At 53.7% G+C, this 19,562-nt stretch overlaps 1 protein-coding gene across 9 annotated transcripts; it reads right to left on the bottom strand.

The window, feature by feature from the left end:
- Window positions 1–2,018: 2,018 nt before the first annotated feature.
- On the bottom strand, window positions 2,019–17,978 carry vari (MAGUK p55 subfamily member vari). 9 transcript variants are annotated; one of them, XM_011156470.3, is made up of 8 exons: window positions 17,456–17,975; window positions 12,914–13,029; window positions 6,393–6,698; window positions 5,503–5,739; window positions 4,833–5,307; window positions 4,324–4,658; window positions 4,007–4,081; window positions 2,019–3,454 (listed from the first exon to the last, which is right to left on the bottom strand). In XM_011156470.3, the coding sequence occupies exons 1-8, from the start codon at window positions 17,553–17,555 to the stop codon at window positions 3,278–3,280; spliced, it is 1,821 nt and encodes a 606-aa protein (XP_011154772.1). In that variant the 5' UTR covers window positions 17,556–17,975; the 3' UTR covers window positions 2,019–3,277. The 9 variants fall into 9 exon arrangements, with proteins under 9 accessions (XP_011154772.1, XP_011154774.1, XP_025155016.1 ...); XM_011156472.3 differs by lacking the exon at window positions 17,456–17,975 and adding an exon at window positions 15,268–16,488; XM_025299231.1 differs by lacking the exon at window positions 4,007–4,081 and having other exon boundaries at window positions 17,456–17,978.
- Window positions 17,979–19,562: the final 1,584 nt, after the last annotated feature.

The raw sequence follows: 19,562 nt of genomic DNA, 5'->3' as shown, positions 1-19,562 counted from the left end.
AATATAAAAATTATAAAAATGGCCAATCATTAGCGTCATTTTGTGTCATTGCTAAAAGTTTCCCGTGCGGTCTCGAAATACTTCTTCCCGAATTGCGGACAAGTGTGTTGCTCGGAAGATGAGAAGGCGAAAAGGCAAGACGGGGGGAGAGATTCTAATTTAGCGATAAGACCTGCCGCTGATTCGCTTCGTGCCTTCTCTTACCACGCGTATGCTCATCGGTGGTGCGACAAAGACAGAGAGCAATTGATCGTCTATGCTTTTCTATCTTACTATCTTCCTTAAGGAAGTAGAATGAATAAAGGTCATTCTACAACGTGTCGTAAGTTGTAAGCCATAAGAACTGACCAATTATAGCCGATTATTTTTGTAATAATCGACTGTGATTCGCCAATTCTTACGGCTTACAATTTACGACACGTATTGTAGAATGACCTTAAGGCTCGTCTACATTAGCTGTAAGAGTAAGGCTGTAAGGTTGCAAGACACGAAATGAAATATTTTCATTCGCTGACAGCTTACGTTACAGCCTTACAGCCTCACTCTTACAGCTATTGCAGACGAGCCTTAAAGGCTATTGCACGTAAAAAAATTTTAGTCGTAACCGTAAGACCGTAAGCAAATTGACCAATCACAATCCAGCATCTCGAAATATACGAATTGTGATTGGTCAATTTGCTTACGGACTTACGGTTACGACTAAAACTTTTGTACGTGCAATGGCCTTTAGAAACGTTCACGCTTTGCCGTTATTGTCAGAATGGGCGTAGTGTGCATACATTTTCTCAGGGGGCGCGTCGGAAAAAGCGTCCCAGCGTAACAGGTCCGGTGGCCGCTCTCAGGTTTCTCTCTGATAATGCTAAAGATTGGGTGCATTCAGCGGAGAAAACCGCTCAGTGAGCGATTAGTGACTATTGGCCCTTACTGTAAAGCCAGCGGCACACGGTGCTTGTTTTCGTGCTGGATTGCTTGCTGGATGAAAATACCGCGTTGTGATTGGTATATTTTCGAAGATGGATGAAAATGCACCAATCAGAACGCAATATTTTCATCCAGCAAGCAATCCAGCACGAAACAAGCATCGTGTGCCGCTGGCTTTAGATTTTTACATTCGGACCAATAACGTTGACGAATTACTCAACGGTTGTGTAACCGTTGTGTTTTCTGAACGCAGTCTTTGTCAAACCTGGGTAAATTTTCGTATTGGCAAGGGGGCCCCGGGGGCTCCAGAGGTAATTGAAAACCGATGACACCGACGAGATACTGTAAAGACTGCCCAGGCAGAACAGAAGATCATGATAACATCAAAATGACGAGAAAATGATCGAATCATGATGAAAAAATGAGTTTTCTTTATCATTTTATCCCGTAAGACCAACAGTAAGTCTTTATAGTACTCCATCGATGGCTACGCTGAAAATAAAACGAACATTTATACCATTCTATATTTCGATTATCATGGCGATACAAATTACCGACGACATGAAAATATTATATAAATATATCATTATTATAATGAATCTGCTACTGGAAGTCCTCGTCGTCGTCGTTGTCGTCCTCCATAAAATTTAGAATTTATTTAAAATACCAGAGAAATCTCGTTGAGCGCTGGTGCCCTCTTAGAAAAAACGTGGCTGGAATACGAAGCTCCAAATTAACATAAATGTTAACAGACATAGAGTATAATCGCGAAAAGATGTCAAAAACCATCAACAAGGTAACCAACAAAACTGTGTTTTAATTAAGAAACATTAAAAGGAGAAAGATTCGCGATTTCGTAGATAAAGAAAAGCAGAATTCCTAATGAAAGGAGAAATGCAATAGATGTGGTAGGTCCAAAAGAATACGATAGATTTAATTGATTTCTAACGGAACTTAAATTTCTACCTAGGAGAGAAGATAAGTAACATGAAATTGTTAGTGCTCAGCGCACTAATGAAGCGTACTAATGACACCGCAAAGGAAAAAAAAAAAAAACGTAAACGCGGACAATGAATCATCGACAAAACTCATTATGCTTCTTGATTCGTAACAAATGTTCGATAAACTTTTATTCCACATGGTGTATTACGTTGCACCTCGAGACATGCGTCTCGATTTAACATACAGATGTATTTGGTTTGCGTCTACATATGTATACGTGTTTCTGCGCGCGTCGTGTGTATACGTGTGTGTCGTGTGTGATGGCTGTCTCTGTCTCTCTGTCGGACGTTAGAAAACGCGTTTATTAGTTCTGCCTTACGTAAACCCGAATGTAAGACGAGTCTGTCTCGATATAGTAGGTCTTCGCATCAACCCGATTTTATAAGGCTTGTGCTATTAAGGCACTCTATGCCAGGAATATACTTAGCGCGTGCACGAGCAACGAAACGAGACAGAGAATGCGCACGAAACGAGACGAGCGGTAATGGACAATTAGACAACTAGAAAAGATCATCATCATCATACATGTATACGCGGCTGAAAGTCGACGTAAGAATTAAAAGTACGCTAAAATTAATTGGACGGCGGTCTAACAACACTTACATCAATCAATCGACCCGTTGCTAACGTTACAATCGTTGTAGAGAGGTTGGCAGTAAAAAGCACGCAGCGTGCGATGTGATTTTCGCGTCGTTATTCAAACGTAAAGGACGACGGCAACCGCCGTCGGGTCCGACGGCGACGAAGCATTTAACACGCTCGACTCGCGAATTCGAGGTCGTCGTAGACCTCGACCAGATCCAATTCGAGCGGATCGCTCGTCAAGCGCTCCGTCACCGCCGAACGCAGCGATCGCATTCTTCGTTTTTGAACAAGCGATCGGTTACCCTCGCTGCGATTCCGATCCACCGTCTGAGATGCTTCTGCGCTCCGTTATAATATGGTTTGTAACGTACTTTGACACGCGGATATTTGATGAGATTCCACGGAGACGGAGACGGAGAACGGGTCGTTTGTAAACCTATAACGTAAACTAACGTAAACTCTATCTTGTACTTAACTACATATAAACGGCAATGAGATTCTCGGACGGCCCTTCCGGGCGCGGTGAAGTCGGTAATCCTAGGCGGCGGCACGAAGTGTAACGTTCTTTGTACTCTAATTACAATGTGCCTCGCTTCCCTTTTTTCTCTTTTTATGAGTTTTCTCTTTCATTTATGCGGCTCGTGCGATGTAATCTCGGCCGGTTCCCGGCGCGATGGTATCGACGTTATACGTAATAATTCCCACACGCTCGAGCTCCAAGCAACGAGTACCGCGCGTTCTCTCGTGAAATGCTGCACACGGGAAGTGGTTAGTAGATCCAATTCACCGGCACCCACTGATGCTCAGTGGCTAAGGCGTCCAGAGCCGCGATCACCTGCCTGAACGTGTGGTCAAAGTCCTCGTTCACGATCACCAAGTCGATGTACTTCTCGTAGGCTCTCTGTAGGGCAGCGGATTCCTCCAGGGTGGACTTGAGGTCGTCCTCCTGTTACCAGATAGATCGTCGATTAATCGTTTGCTCCTACGTTGTATTATTGCCTACGTTATTTCTCTAGTAGAGAACAGTGCTTGGCGCAACACAGCCTCGCGCTAAAAGACGGCGCGCTAAGATGCGTTTCGGACGAGGTCACGTTTAGAGCTGCGATTTAATTAGCAATGGCCAAAGTGCTCGGGCAAGCGTAATATATCTACGACGTCAATAACACGACGACGAGGCTGAAGAAGTGATCGTCAGGATCGACGAAGGAAAAGGTCGACTTCCTCGTGGTTTTCGTCACGCGGCGTCGGCGGAATTCTATCCCACGATTTGGAACGACGAAATCGCGTGCGACGCAGCGACATGCTTAATTCGCCGCTAATGGCGTACCACGGCAAAGATGACGCTATATAAACACGTGCCGCATTGGAGAACTACAATTCGCCGCTACGTGGAGGACTACAATTGCACAAGTTGGAGAATCGAACGGAGAAGTGCACAACGTAACATAAGCGTGTGTTGTTTTCACATTCATTGATCGAGTAGTCATGCAATACAAACCTCGTATAGTGATGCGAGGGACTCCAGCGTCCGGGCTCTCCTCGAGCTGTACCTGATGGAACTCTGGCGGTCGAACTAGCGAAGCCAACATCAAATTTATACGACGAATTAACTAAACTGAGATCGAATACAGCAAAAAACTGAATGCGAATGAGAGTAAGAATAAGGTAGTTGCATATCAGTAAAGTGACTAGCATATCACATAAGGAGCGATACGAGGAGCTTGAGAGTAGAGCACAAAAAAATATCACGGATGTGAATCACGGGGAGAAAGTGATTTTACGTAGGACGCAGGCGCGAGTCTGGTGGAAAATTACCGTCAAGTTCCGGCTGCTGGCGCCGGTCGATCTCCCGAGATCGTACAGGGACTTCAGCTGCTCCATGCCGGGCGCGGCGATGAATATGACGTAGGGCATGAACTCCGTGCTGTTGTGGAGGATCTTGAGGGCGGCCGGACTGCAGTCCAGCACACACATCTTACCGGCTCTGATCAGGTCGCGCACGGAGTCGAGTTTCGTGCCGTACAGGTGTCCACTGTGCTCGCCGTGCTCCAGGAACCTGTGCTCCCTAATGTCGGCCTCCATGCTCTCACGATCGGTAAACCAGTAGCTTTTACCGTCCTCTTCGAGGACTCTGGGCGGCCTCGACGTGTCTGCGCAGATTACAATCGTTCAGCGCGATCAATGAGCTCTCGCGCCCTTGTCAACTGATTACTTGAAGATTGACTGATTTGTAACAGGCTTGAAGAACAGGCGTGGATGAAATAAATCTCGCATTGAGGTCTTTTATAACGACAACCGAATCATCGCTGGACATTTTTACTCACAAGGTACGATAGTGCCGAACTTGTCGGGGTCGCTGTTGATCAGCCTGTTCTTCAGGGTCCGCCGGCCCACGCCGCGCGGCCCGACCAGGGCCAAGGTTTTGCGCCGGAACGGCGGCATTCGCGCGACCTCCTCATAGAGGAGCAACTCGGCACCGTCGAACTCGCCGTTCGACTTGGACTGGTACATCTTTCTCTTCTTCTTCTTCGAGATCCTGGTGCCGCAGATGCTGATCTTGTGAACGAAGTCGGCCTCGGGCGGCACGAAGGCTTTCCTACGCTCTTCCAGTTCCAATGAGGGTATCAGACCAGGCGGTCCAAGACCTTCACCTTCCACCCTGCGCGCCTGCCACCAGTTTGGGTCGGCTTGGTCGACGATCTGAAGGATGTCGCCCTTCTGGAAGGACAGACCTATCTCTCTGCAAGGCAAAAGCGTGTCGTCCGACGGGTCGTAGTCGAAGAGTGCTCTCATGTAACACTGTAACAACACGACAGGTCGAATAGTCCTTCGCCAAGGAGCCTATGATTTTCTTCCCACTTATACGTTCATAATGCGATGCTTAAAGAATACGATCCAAGGAAACCACCACGAGTAGGAAGTAGAGCAAAAAGCCAATGGTTACCGGAGGCATCGAAGCGGAAAGACAAACGTCACGTCGTTAGAATCGCTCACCGTGGACTTGACAGGCCGGTTCGCGTCCGTCGCGATACCCGGGGAGAGCTTCAGGGACAGATTCTCCTTGGCGTTGTGGATCGCCTGCTGCAGCTCCTCCGGGTTCCGCACATGCTTGCCGTTCACCTCGAGTATCACCTCGCCGGTCCTCAGGAGACCTTGACGAGCCGCTGTGCTGCCGCCGAGGATCCTGGCAATGATCATGTTGCCCGACTCGTCCACCTGCACCGTCAGACCCTGAAAGAAACACGGGCGTGTGAAGACGTGCGTCTCGCTGGTCCAATCGCCGCGGCGAGCCGAGCCGGGTGAAGAACACTTCGCTCACGACACCGTGGCTTTCTCGCGCCTCGTCGATAAACAAAGCGTCGACGAAAACGACGGGCAACGCTGAAAGGCGTCGACTACATTTCGCCGTGTTATCTCGAAGGAGCACGCAGTGGCAGAAAAGCGCCGCGGGCCACGTGGCAGCGGCCGGTACGTGGCCGCACCGTGGAAATAAACATCCGTACTTATTTATGAACTCTGCAAGTGGCATTTCCGTCTTTCCGCCGGGACGAACGCCGGCGAGTTAACTCGAGAGAGGGTAGAGCTTCCCCAAAGCGATAAATCTCCCAAATCGCCGGCCAAACACACGGCTTCGAGTCTGCTTGCTCGCGAGCACCGCGCGGTGGAGCACGACTGCTCTTCTCTTCGTTAAGTGACTCGCGCGAGTCCCGACTGGATCAAAGAGAATTGGAAGGAGCCTTGGCGTCTCCAGTCCGAGACGACGACCATCCCCGTGATAAAGGAACGACTTCGATCCCATTCACCGTGCAAAGTTATCCTCGCTTTAACGCCGCTTCTATTTATAACGAAACTATTTAAGCTTTGTTTATTTATAAACGACTCACCAAGGGTTCATCCGACTGCCTTCTGAGGCCAACCACCCTCACGGCCTCTGTTCTCTCGTTCGTCGGCATCGTCACCGCGGCCGGGGGATTCGGTTTAGCGGCCTCGGGTGCCCCTCTGCGCTCCACCACCGCGTCGTGCGTCTCCAAGAGAGCCCTGAGGTGCGACTTGCTCAGAAGATTCACCAGTTCCCGGGCCTGCGGATTGCCGGAGGTGCGGTAAGCGTGACACACCTCGTCGATGATGTCACAAACGGACGAGCATACCGGTTCCACGGGCGCCGGCGGGTCCTCGAGACGCTCCTGGACCTGTCGACGAAATCTCGTATCAGTGAAGACCCTTCGAAAACTGGTTTCTCTGAAATGTGGATAGCTGCGTTGGAGGCTGAGGTATTTCCTCCTGCCTGACCTGCCAGCGCTCTTTTCAACAGCGCTATCGCGGTCTCGGAAAATAACGTGTCGATTAGTAACATCAGGAGCGCCCTCGTTGCTTTCTATGCCATTCCGAATAGTTCGTCTCGCGTCTTATCTCTAGAGAGAGAGAGAGAGAGAGAGAGAGAGAGAGAGATCAGCGATTCTCCGATGCTTCGAGTCGAAAGATAAAACTTGTATATTATTGCGAGCCAATTCCTGATGTTGTTTCAAGCGGCGCGCGAACGGCCTCTCTCGTTCTCTCTTTCTCTCTCTCTTTCTCCGTCTGCACTACGGTGTCCATATTTAGATGGCCCCCTTAACCGCGGCTCTCTTGCCAGTCGTGAAAGTAGAAACAGGTTTCCGTATTAAATTCACCATAAGCACAGCACGCGGCTCGGGGCCTTGGTCGCTCTCCGTCCGTCTTTGTCCGTCGTCCAGCGCAAGAGAAGCGAACGGAGAGGAACTATGTGCAGCTGAATCAACAAATTTCTCCTCAAGTACAACTTGCCCGCCGTGCCGCGCGCGCGCACGTCTACGTTAAACTTTGACGTATTCGCTCGACGAATTAGAGGAAAAAGAAGAAGAAGCAACGTGCGCGCGAGATAAGGAACAAGGCCAAGCAGAGGCAAGCCGGAAGAAAATGACGCTCGTTAGTTCGGCCGATGTGGAAATAAAGAGAGAGAGAGAGAGAGGAGAGAGAGAGAGAGAGAGAGAGAGAGAGAGAGAGAGAAATTTCCCTCAGATGAGACGACGCGTCAATCGGGAAGCAATCTGGTCGTTAACGCGCTCGGTCGTTAATAACCGACGCGTGCGTGACGACGAGTGCTGGATTCAACGTTGATGGTGTTTGATTGGATTAGAGCTAATTCGGTCGACTCACACATACACACACACACACACACACATGCACACAAAAGTTAATGACAATCTACGCTTCACCCGAAGCTCACGGCGGAGTCATAGCGACACAATGAGCGATTAATTAGAAAAGTAGGTCATCCCCGACCGTCCCTTCCCCCCCCCCAAACAAAGCCTATGAACAATGTTGAAATTTTCCTGAAACGAGCACGACCTATCGCACCATCGTGCGACACAACGTTGTCGCGATCGCGATATTGTCATCTTATTGTACTCGCGGTTGACTCGCTCGACCGCGGCTAGATGATTCATTGTCGAATCATTTCCTCCTCGCGATCGAGCGCGCTTTACCGATCACAGCGATCTCTCGCGCTCGCTCGGTTTCATCATCGACGTGTGTACGTGCTCTCGAGACGTGTTGCGAAATCGACGCTTGATTCCCTGGCGATTAACGACCGGCCGAAAGGAACGGCTCGCGCTTGTGCGATTCTCGAACGACTCGGCGAGCGTTCCCGATTTGTTTGTTCAACACGCGCGCCCACGTGGTGCCTTCGCACGTTGGAACGCGACTCGCGACTCCGCTGCTGCTGTCACGCGAGCTGACTCGCTGGTGCTCGCTCCGCCGTGGATCACCGATTCCGCGTGACCGTCGTCGACGGCGCAACAATAAACGCGTTCCGACTTTCTTCCTCTCTCTCTCTCTCTCTCTCTCTCTCTCTCTGTCTCTCTCGGAACGTCGGCCACGTTGGGACTGTTTCGATCTCGATCGCGCGTCGGAATAGTCGAGGTGTAGCGGAGGCTACGTCAATGGCACGCTTTCTGCGGTCAGCTCTCGATTGTTTATGGACCATAAATCTGGCGGGATTTATTTATCCACTTTGTTGCGAGATCGATCGCCGCATTCCACGCGTTTCCCGCGAAGAAACGAGGCTCGTGTGTTCGACTCGCCGCGGTCATTCGCGATCCATCGAGAACGGCCGCGTCGTCTCCGGTGAGAGTGGCCGTGCTTCGCTTTCGCGAAGACGCCAAAGGAGCCCATTGGCCTCTCCTCCGGATATCGTCGGCGTTTCCTTCAGAGGTGACTCCGCGTCCACCTCTGAAGGTGGGACAACCTTTACCTTCGCACAGCTCCGTCAACAGCTGCGCCAGCGGACTCGAATTATGCCAGTCAACCTCACCGCTGCACCCGCCGCCGCCGCCGCCGCCGGCTAGATCACGTCATCGTTCTCACTCACCGACAGTAACGGTACTCCGAGCGTTTCCCTCGCTACGAATACTTCGCTTAGAACGGTACTTCGCGCACCTCTCGGCCCCCGACGACTAACGCTCCACTTTGAGAAACCCAAAGAGACGCAAAAGTCGAGACGAGGTGAGGCGAGGCGAGGCGCCTCCTCCTCCTCAGCGCCGACACACACCGCCTTAAGAGACACCGAGACACTTCTTTGTATATTACGTGCTCCACGAGCGCGACGCTCACCTGGGCGATTCAGCCGGATGACGCGGACGACTGCTGCAAGGCGAACTGTAAGCGGCTAAAGCGCGCTCGTGTCGGTACCCTCGCGATGACGCTATCGATCGGTGTGGCCCAAGAGAGAGAGAGAGAGAGAGAGAGAGAGAGATATAGCGCGGATAAACTACGTCCGATACGAGGGCTAAATGACGCGCAGATGCTGATGAGACCCTCGCAGCCGCGACGTGTGAAGCGCGCGACACCCTCTCGCCGAGGAAAGCTACGTCTGAAAACTGCCGCGCCTATACTGACGTCGGGATCGCGTCCCTCCGCGTAGGCAGCCCGTTCAGGCGAGTCTCCTGCCGCTCTGAAACAGGTGGGGGCCCTTTCCTCTCCTGGCACGCAACACTCCGCTACGTTGGCTCCAGGAGCGTAGTCGCTCGCGGCCGGACCATCGCCTCGGAGAGAGATGGTTGTCGGGTTCTCTCGAGGGGCACCGCGTTTCCGCGTGTCCTCGACGAGCCTCGACACTTTCTCTCTTCGGCCTGAAGAGCATGCGGTCGACTCGCGTGAAGATCCCGCCGACGTTGCTATTATTCTTCGTGCGCGCTCCTCACGTTCCTCTGTCTCCCTAACGACGGCGGCCGTCGCGACGCGCGACGGCTCTCAAGACTGATTCCAGGTGGAATTCCCGTGGAAGGTACGCGCGACGGGGGACGGGACGCGCGCTCGCAAATTCAATTTTTCAATTTCATCTGCGGTGAAGCAAACGACGAGCTCTCTTTCCGTTCGCTCTCTCAGCCTGCATTTCTACGGGAAGAGCCGTCTACGGACCTGCATATCCATCGCTTTCGAATTCGGAGAGTCGTGCAGCAGCATCGGAGTTGTCGTGTGAATCCCCCCCCCCCTCCCCCGGGTTCTCACGACTACGCTTGGCGAGAGCGAGAGAGAAGACAGGGGCTATATTTTTTTCACTCGCCAGCTGCGATCCGATTCCCTTTGTGAGAAATGTCAGAGTCGTGGCACCCGCGGTGAAGGTTCTCGTCCCGAACGGAGACGGAACGCACGCCGGAGATCTACGTAGCTCGGCCTCGCTACTTCGGATTATTTGCTCTGTAAACGGAGAGAAGACGCGCAGCATGAATGACGCCTGCAGGTGTCGGCCGGCAAGACCCTCCGCCTCACGTGGATTAATAACTCGAAATTCCGAAACGTCCGCACACACGACCAGCTTACCATTCCACGTGAGGTGACCTCGTTGCGATACACTTTAGCCGACGGCCTCTATTTTTAGCCGAACCGCGCAGGAGAATCGCACTTCAGGAGCGAATTGTTGTCATCGGTGGAAATTGCCCGAACGCTCGACGGCCGCTGACGCAACGGTAATTAGAGTCATTTGAATACTCCGCCATTAGTGACTCGGACTACGATGTCGCTACGGACGACATTGACGACGGAGAACAACGCGAGAGCTGAAAATATCCCGTCGTCGACGAGACTGATCCGCGGCTGTCGGCTTGACAATCGGTCGGCGGTAACAATGCAAAGCCTCCTTCGTAGGCGGACGATTCCGGGCATAAGGAGCCGAGGAGGTGCCTCGCTCAGCCACACGGAAGTTCACTCGATTTTACGGCGAGATAAAGGAAAAGAACTACCTGCTCGATCGGATAGTCGTATACAGCCCTGTCGCGCGCGCACATACACACACACACATACACGCGCGCGCGCGCGACTAACAACGCGATATACGTTTCTCTCCCACTTCCTCCGCCGTACGGTTACGAAGCCGACTCCCCGACTGAAATTACATCGTCTCGTACATACGCTGGGGCTTACAAAAACACGCACGTAAAACTGCGCGTGTACCGCGCACCGTCGCGACACGCACGGATCTCTGCAAGTACGAGGCGCCTACGACCTGATCCAATTGAGAGGTCGCAGTCAATTGTCCGACGCCGGCGAGAGGAGGAATGGCAGGTTACAGTCGGTCAATTGACGGGAACGCGAGCGTAAATCTCAATACTTCTGCCTCGGCTCGTCGCAAATTCTAACACGTCGCCTTACGGCGACCGGTTCGGTTCTTTCGATGAGCAGGTAGCGCAAAGTTTTCGTCTCGGCAGACGTCTCGGAAACGGCTTTAAAGGGCTTAAGGATGCTTCGAAGAATAAGACGTGGTTAGGACGTCCTTCTTGTGGAAGGAGGTCCTTGAGACACCTCTCGCAGTTCCTGGGTACGTTCTCAGTTTGCTGCCCTCGCGATCATTTCTCTCGCTCTCTTTCCCTCTGTTTCTTTCTCTCTCTTTCATTCGTCAGCTGTCCTCATTTGTTTCGCAGGATCGGAGTCTCCTTCGATTCGACGATTAAGCTACTTTTCCAGAGGCAATCCCGACGATTCCGCGGCATCTCGCCACCCGACGCTTTTCATTGTCGGCACGTATCGACATTAAGAGCGGGAAACGCGGGCCAACGACTCCTCAACAGCTCCTCGGAGAGCCGGACGCGCCCCGCCTGGCGCGGCGCGTTTTACCTGCGCAGGTAAGTCGCCGGAATGTGGGCCCGGCTCTCGGCGTTCGAGCGGGAACGACGAGGGGAGACGACGTGAGCCGCTCTTTTAACGTCCTACGTGCGTGCGTGTAGCAGTGTGCGTGAGAGTGCGTGAGAGCCGGTCGCGTCGCGTAAACGCGACGTTTCCAGCCAATCGGACAAGATTTTCCGCGCCGAAGGTCGCATCGCGCGGCACTCTTCGCTTCGACGGGGAAGTGTGTCGCGACCGAAATAGCGCGAGTGTCGCGGATTCCGCGCGAGCGCCGCGCCAAGACGCCTCCGCACCGCTGCCGAGCGCAGGAAAATCACTAGCGATTTCCCGAGATCTCTCTCGCGCGAGTGATGACTCCCCCGATGACTCCCCATCCTGCTCGCGCCTGCCGACCGCAGCGCGGACGATCCTTCGCTATTTATTTGCGCTACTGGCTCGCGTGTTCGGGACGCGAGAAGCTGCGACGCACTTCTGGAGCTCGCGAGTTCGCGACGAACTCGCCGTGGGGAATCGGGTCGGAATTGGCTCCTCGGCGACGGCGCGGGCGGCGGTCGCGCCGCTGATCGGCGTCCTCGTCGGCGGCTCGATTCCGCCGATGAGGCGAGCGTGTTCGAGGGACTGCTGCCGGTGCTGTCTTGAGCGTTCACGCTCAAGACAGCACCGGCTGTCGCGCTGGTTCAACGACACCGAACGCTGCGTCGGGGCGGGCAGCCGGCCAGAACACGCGCGCGTCTTAATTCTTCATTCAACGCGATGCGACGAATTAGAAAGTCGCGGGCAGAGCTGCTCGTAAAGATGCTGCTCGCGGCCCTCGTAAATCTCCACGGCGATAGTAAACAGCGACGGTGCGTGCGCGCGCGTTACGCGCGCCGGCCCGGAGAAACGACGTGCACTCTCCGTGCGCGTTTACGAGCTGGCGGCTCGTCGGCCGCCGAATCGGCGAGATACATCTCGCCGAGGCACTAGGATTCCTCGTAGCCGCCGCGACGACTCGATAAAAAGCGTGATCGACGGCTGAGAAAATAAACCCTCTCGCGCCCGCAATTCGACGCAACGTGCCGCCGCCGCCGCCGCCGCCGCCGCCGCCGCCGCTGCGTCGACGACGACGCGGCTGGGAGTCAGCGTCGACGAGACTCCTTCGCGGAGTCCTCCGCGTCCCGGCGAGCTCGAGGAGTCACTCACGACGACGCGGGTCTCACCGTGACGCTGTTTATCGCGTGATGAGCGGCTTTTGGGCCCGCTCCGGACCCCGCAGGTGAGGACTCACCTTCACCAGCGACGTGACGACCGGGCTGTCGAGGAGGCCCTTGAGGAACAGCAGGTCCGTGTCGTCGGCGACTTTGCCCAGCTCCTCGATGTTGTCGCGCACGTGCATGAACGCGGCTGGAACAGGAACGGCGCACTCGTTCATAACTGGCCGCGGATTCCACGCGGAGAAACGCTCACGGCACTCCACCGCACCACCGGCCGCGTCGGCAGCAGCGGTCGTCAGCGGCCGAGCGAGCGAGCGAGAGAGAGAGAGAGAGAGAGAGAGAGAGAGAGAGAGAGAGAGAGAGAAAGAGAGAGCTCAGAGAAGGGTAGTGCGGCGAGAGTGAGAAGCGGGGTGCCGACGAGGTTGTGGCGATGCCGAGGGTGAACCCGGGCGTGGCCATCTTTCGGCCGGATCAATATTCGGTTAGCTACAGGTGGCCGAGACGCCACGCGAGATCGGCCGATCTCTTTCCGATTCCTCCTTTCTCTCCCTTTCTTTTCCTCTCTCTTTCTCTCTTTTTTATATACTCGTCATTTAAATTTGTCGTTATGTATATATATATATATATATATAAGTATAATCGTGATTTTCCTCTCAAGGATTAAACGATAATAAACGCGTTCGTCCGTCTGTTTATCGATCTATCTCTCTCGAGCGTGAGGCGCTGCTGAAGAGCCCTCGGGAGCGGCGCGTTCGCGTGCCTTAATAGATCGCTTAGAAGTTGATTAATTGTCCGTGCGAATGACGGGACGAATATGGAGAACACTCGAAGCCGAGCGGCCGATCGATCGACTCGGTCGGAACGGTCAACCGGCTGTTCTCGTTGCGCGACGCAGTTTCGCGCGACGCGATCGTATCGACGCGGGGAGAATTTTTCCGGGCCGGTAGCGTGACTGAGCGGAGTGGTCACGTAATTTTCCGTCGCTCGAGAGAGGGTCAAATCGGCGCGGTCCATCGGCGTACGTTCGATTTGAGACTCGGCTGCAAGCTCGAGGTCGCAAAATCGCCGACGACATGTCTGAATGCATTTCAATTAACATCGCCACTCCATTCGCGGCTTCGACGGAACGCCAAGGCCTCTTAGACGTTATTATCGCGTTCTGCTTGAGCGGCTCTACGTTCGCTGATAGCGCACGTCGTTAAATACGCCGCGCATTTATTAGCGATCCCGGGATTGACCGGCGATCGCGATTAAGGAAATTAATCGCGCGCGGCCGCGGGAACGGGAATTTGCAGGGCGCGCGAAGCGTCCTTCCGGGTCGTCCGTTCGTTTCGGGCAAAATGTAGGGATGATTCGAACAGCACGCGATTTATCGATCGGCCATGCCTCGGCGACACGTTTGAAAGCCGAGCGCCCGATGAAGAGCCACTCGACTGTGTAATAATAACCCGCGCCAACTATGCAGCGCATGAATGATAAATGCACGCCATTACGAAGGCATGGACGTGTAATACGACGTGCAAGCCGGCGCTTTTCGCGCCGTGTTTCCTTAGGCGAATTTTGCAAAGTGCAAAATGCAAAATGCAACACAATGCGCGGCATCGATTCAGGCGTACGCTACCTGCCTCGCATCGAAGTGTTCTCGTGTGCGCGCTCGTGAATGAATTAAACGAACGAGCGGGTAGAATAAACAGGCGTATCGTATCCACGGGAATGCGCGCGGTAAATATGAAAAATCGCGGTTGCGTAATTCGACGGGACGATTAATGCCGCTGCGAAAATCTGCCGTCTCCTCTCTCTCTCTCTCTCTCTCTCTCTCTCTCTCTCTCACCACGGTCGCGCTGTGTTTTCACGGTTGTGATGTTTGTTCGCTTGTGACACACGGGGCTGCGTTATCGCCGACTTCATCAGCTTAGCCCCGGGCGCAGCCCCGGGATGCTTCGTTACGGCGATGGGCCGACAAAACTCATGTATGCGCTTAGGGACGACGAGGGAACGCGACGGTGGAAAGTGCGTCGACCGGAAGGCATAACCGTTACGTCGACGCTTAACAGCGCGGGAAAGGCGCGTGGAATGAAAAATACGCCGGCGATAATATTTACGCACGCTGCTCGCCGGATGGGCATTCGCGGAAATATGTGTAAGAGAGTGGGAGAAGGAGAGAGAGAGAGAGAGAGAGAGAGAGAGAGAGAGAGAGAGAGAGAGAGAGAGAGAGAGAGAGAGAGAGAGAGAGAGAGAGAGAGAGAGAGAGAGAGAGAGAGAGAGAGAGAGAGAGAGAGCTCATACTCGTACGTGGACGCAACGGAGAGAGATATTTCCGTTTAATTTCGGAGAAGCATGACTCGCGATATAAAAAGGATGTTTCGTCGTATTCTTCGGGAAGGACCGTCTACGTAACGATCTACGCGCCGAGTAGCAGAAGGACTACCGTTGTCGATTTGATGGATCTTCGCGCCGTTCACAGCGTCCATGCTGGCCAGCAGCCGCCGATCCTCCAGCTTTTCTTTCCGCCCGAAGAAGACCATCGTGGAGACATTCAGCTCGGCATGCGCGGCATACAAAGCGACATCCGAGCGACCCGCTCGTCGTCGATATCAATTCGCCGGGAGTTTCAGCGCAGCTCGATATTCACGTCTTCATATTCACATTGCTCCGCAGTTTCTTGCGCCTTCGCGCTTGCCGTTCTCTCTTTTACGATCCATACGTCGTTTCACTGTCGCCGCCGTCGGTGTTTCAAGCGCGAGCCCCGCTCCAAGCCCCTTTCCACGACGTATCGTCACTGATCGTCAACTAACGTTGATCAACTAACTGTCAATCATCACTGGCCGGTCGCACTGCTCGATTCGGCACAGTTCACGCGGCTCGCGCGAGGACAACGCCTCCTCCTCCGCCGATGCTCTCCTCGGTATCACCTCGCGGTGAATGGAATGGACTGTCTTACATCCGCCGGGGCCCGGGTATACCCAGGTCCAGACGAGGGGACCGCAAGAGAGGCACCCTGCCTGCAAGTGGTGGGGGCGACTAAGGTGAAGCCGATGGCGCTCGTTCACGCGACTCCGTTGCCGTACAATTCATATTCCTCGTTGTTGGAGAACGCGCTCCGCGGTTGAGCGCAGTTGAGCGAAAATCGCCTGGCGAACGCGATTGCGACGCAAATTGATTCGTTCGCGGAAGACGGGGGGAACGGGGGAGAAAAGGAGAACAATTAAAGATCCAGGCGAGACAGCGGTCGAAGAGCGGTCTGTCGCAGCAGACGGATCTAATCGTGAGCACCACCGATTGCCGACTGGCTTCAGAGATTCAAAGCTGGCTCCTACGAAGGGTCGGTGAAACGTTGATGTATCCAGAAACAAACCAGCTGGTGGCTGCGGCGGCCAACAGCAGTGGAGGGGGCAACACGTAGAATGGGAAAGAAGAGAAGAAAAATGAGAGGCGGGAATCGGCTCGGCTCGCGAAGCGGAGCGGGGAACGGCACGGCGGACGTCGTGACGCCAAACGTCGATTGTTCGACGCGTCGCGTCGTTGGCAATTTTAGCCTCTGCCTGTCGATATGGAAAATGATAGGCAGAAAAGACGGGCTAAGCGATGACGAGCGTGGCGAGCGAAGAGAGCCCGAGAGGACGAAAATTCGTGCGTCCGTTCTCTCGGCGCGAGACGCGACGACTTGGTAACGACTGTTAATTTTACCGCTGAAGAAAGTGACGCGGTCGCATTTAGCACACCGTTAAGGACCAATATACCTATATACCTGCAAGATTGGATAACAACGAGGCCTGCCTTCAAAGAGAGCGAAAACCGCGAGACGAAACAATGCGGTAATCGTTAAAAGCAACCAGAAGAGAGGCGGTTCGAAGAGAGTGAGAGAGAGAGAGAGACAACGCAGAAGAAGAAGAAGAAGAAGAAGAAGAAGAAGAAGAAGAAGAGGAGGAAGAGGAGGAGGAACGAGCAGAAGAAGAAAACGTAGCGGGTATAAACGGTGTTCGACTCGGTGGAGGGCAGAGAGACAGGGAAGAGAGAGACGAGGAGAAAACTGATAAAAGTGGGATCTCGCGTCCAGACGACGGACGCGGCCGATTATCGTTTTTCTCGTTCAAGGTTGCGCGACGAGCGGCTTCGCCGAGCGTCATCGATCGCTCGAGTTTCCCGTCGTCTGGAGAACACGTGCGTGGCGATCGATTCGAATCGCATCGTAGACAAACTCTGAGCAGCTCGTTGGTGTCGACGTCGTAATTCGACGTCGATAGCCGCGTCCAAATAAATCTGACTGTGCGCACGAGGTCCGCTATATTTACGGTACCGTGAGCGCTCTTTCGTCGAATTTCCACGTGCGACTGCCATCATTCCGTCCCGCTCGACGATTACTCTAAACATCGACAATTAGCCAGCGTCTGTAATCACCGTGGCTCCTTAATTCAGGCTTTTGTCGGTTTTAGACCGCTCAACATCTAGAATTAGAAGGATAATTCCACGTGGTGCCTTCTAAGAGACATCGGCCATCGGGTCTCGAGAGCGTAAGAAGAAATCCCACAAGTTTAACGACGCGGGCATGGAAACGGAAACGTGGTTGCAGGCCGAGCTTAGCCCTCCCTTCGGACGAGCGGCGATGACGATCTTACCGGAAGTGGAGTTCAAGTCCCTCCTCGGGATGATCGACGACAGAGCGGAGCAGCCGCAGACGTCGTCGATGACGTTGCCCCTCGACTTGCTCTTCCTCATTTCGGCCGGCTTCTCCTCAGGTGACGTCGATCGACATCCCGTTCAGGCCGCTCGATCGCGTTCAGGTGTTCCACCTCAAGTCCGGCCTCCGCGCCGGTTCCTCGCCAACTCCTCGATCCCGTGAGGTCGTCATGCTCGCTTCACCGCCGGAAGTTCCACGTGCTGCGCTCGTCGCGGCTTTCCCCCGCGGATCGATGACTCCCGGCCGATGCCGGGCGACGATCGCACGGCCGCTGTTGCTCGATTGCAAATGGCAAACACCGCGCGTCTCCAACGGCTCGGGATCTATTCATAGATCGGAACGATCCTCCAAGCCGCGTCCAAGTGGCTTTTCCGCGAGCGCGAAAACGGTAACCGCGCCGGTGGGGCCGCAGGGCGCTCATAAGCCGTGCGGACCGACCGCGACCGATACTTATAGTCGTCGGTCCGAAGGGGGTGGCCTTTGCACTCTCTCTCTCTCTCTCTCTCTCTCTCTCTCTCTCTCTCTCTCTCTCTCTCTCTCTCTCTTCCCCTCGCTCGCTCGCTCGCCCTTTCTCGCTCGCTCGACTCGTGGCAACGCGACTGGTACGCGTTATATCCCCTCGATCGATAGTAAACGCGCCCACGAAAGGATCGGAAATACTCTTCGCGGGGCTGGCCGAAGGAGGGCTGACGCGGGACACTGTCGTCCCCGGAAGTTTCGGCACATCACCCTCCCTGTCAGGCTCGACGCTGGCGAGCATGAAATTTTTTTCTCGCTCGTTCGGGGGTGGAAGAGAGTTCACATGCGAATGACAGAGATTTCAGATTATTCTAGCATGGTCACCGCGGTGTGGAACGAGCGCTCTCGTTCTGCAAAACGTTTGTATTTTTTGGGATACCTTTTTTAAATGGTACTGAAGCGACTTCTTGTCCGAGAGCGTTACTACGTGGGACGAGGAGAAGATCGACCGCTTTCGCTCTTGTCTCCCTTTTAATAGGCGCGCCATTTACACACAAGCTATATAATAAAGATTAGATTTTTAATTAAGGTCTCGCGTACTTCCTTTCAACACCATTTTGCCGACTGGGCGGAGGACGGGGCAAGGTTGACTACCGCGTGTAAACATACCCCCATGTCTTGCTCGTAAAATTTTTAACTGTATTTTAGGAGCCATCTACTGGCAAGTAACGCGAATTAAAGAATGAAAGACGACGTTCGGTTGGCCTCTGGTAGGCACGTCGAGGCGCACACGCGCCAGGCTTAACGGTAGGTAACTTAAGTCGCGCTCTTCAGGTTCCCGTATTTCGTGTCATTAAGGCGAGATGGCGACTAACTTCAATCCCGCACCGCGCCAACGCGACGAAATCGCTCGTCAGTGATATCCTATCGCGGCGATTCCACGCCGCTTCGGCATCGTCGGGAGACGGCAGCGTGCCACCTCGACGTACACGACAGACACGAGGAACGTCAACAAAATGAAGAAGCGCAGATTCAAACGCAGAGGCCAGACCCTCCGGAGAGGAAACTCGCGGCCATCGACGAAGATAACGAATCGTCGAATGGAATCAAAGTCACCACTGCGATCGTTTCCTCGTCGTTGCCTCTCACATCTTGTCCTCTCCGATCTGTGCGAAAACAAACGGCGACATGAATATCGCATAAGGTGAAAGGAATACACGCGGGGCGTGTAGCACAGGCGGAAACAATGTCAAACGGGGAAATACAGACGAGGCTCGAAATAAATATGCGATACAACGAAGAGAGAGAGAGAGAGAGAGAGAGAGAGAGAGAGAGAGAGAGAGAGAGAGAGAGAGAGAGAGACAAAAGGCGCGCACGGGACAAAAAAGAATGCATAATCGTGTTAATCGCACGAAGAAGCGTCCGACGCACGTCCCATTCTCTCGGAGGAAAAGCCCGCGAGCGCACGAGAAAGTTCAGAGTCATCTCCTCTCGCTCGCTCTCTCGTCGTCGCGTTGCCTCATGTATATTCACGGGGTCGCAATTTTCCGCACGTTTCCTTCGCTTAACCGCCGCTAATGCGAGAA

This window comes from Harpegnathos saltator, unplaced genomic scaffold (assembly GCF_003227715.2).
Source record: "Harpegnathos saltator strain DR-91 unplaced genomic scaffold, Hsal_v8.6 scaffold1, whole genome shotgun sequence".
Lineage (NCBI taxonomy): Eukaryota > Metazoa > Arthropoda > Insecta > Hymenoptera > Formicidae > Harpegnathos > Harpegnathos saltator.
Note: the sequence above shows the minus strand (reverse complement) of the source record. Positions and strands in the feature narration are given on the sequence as shown.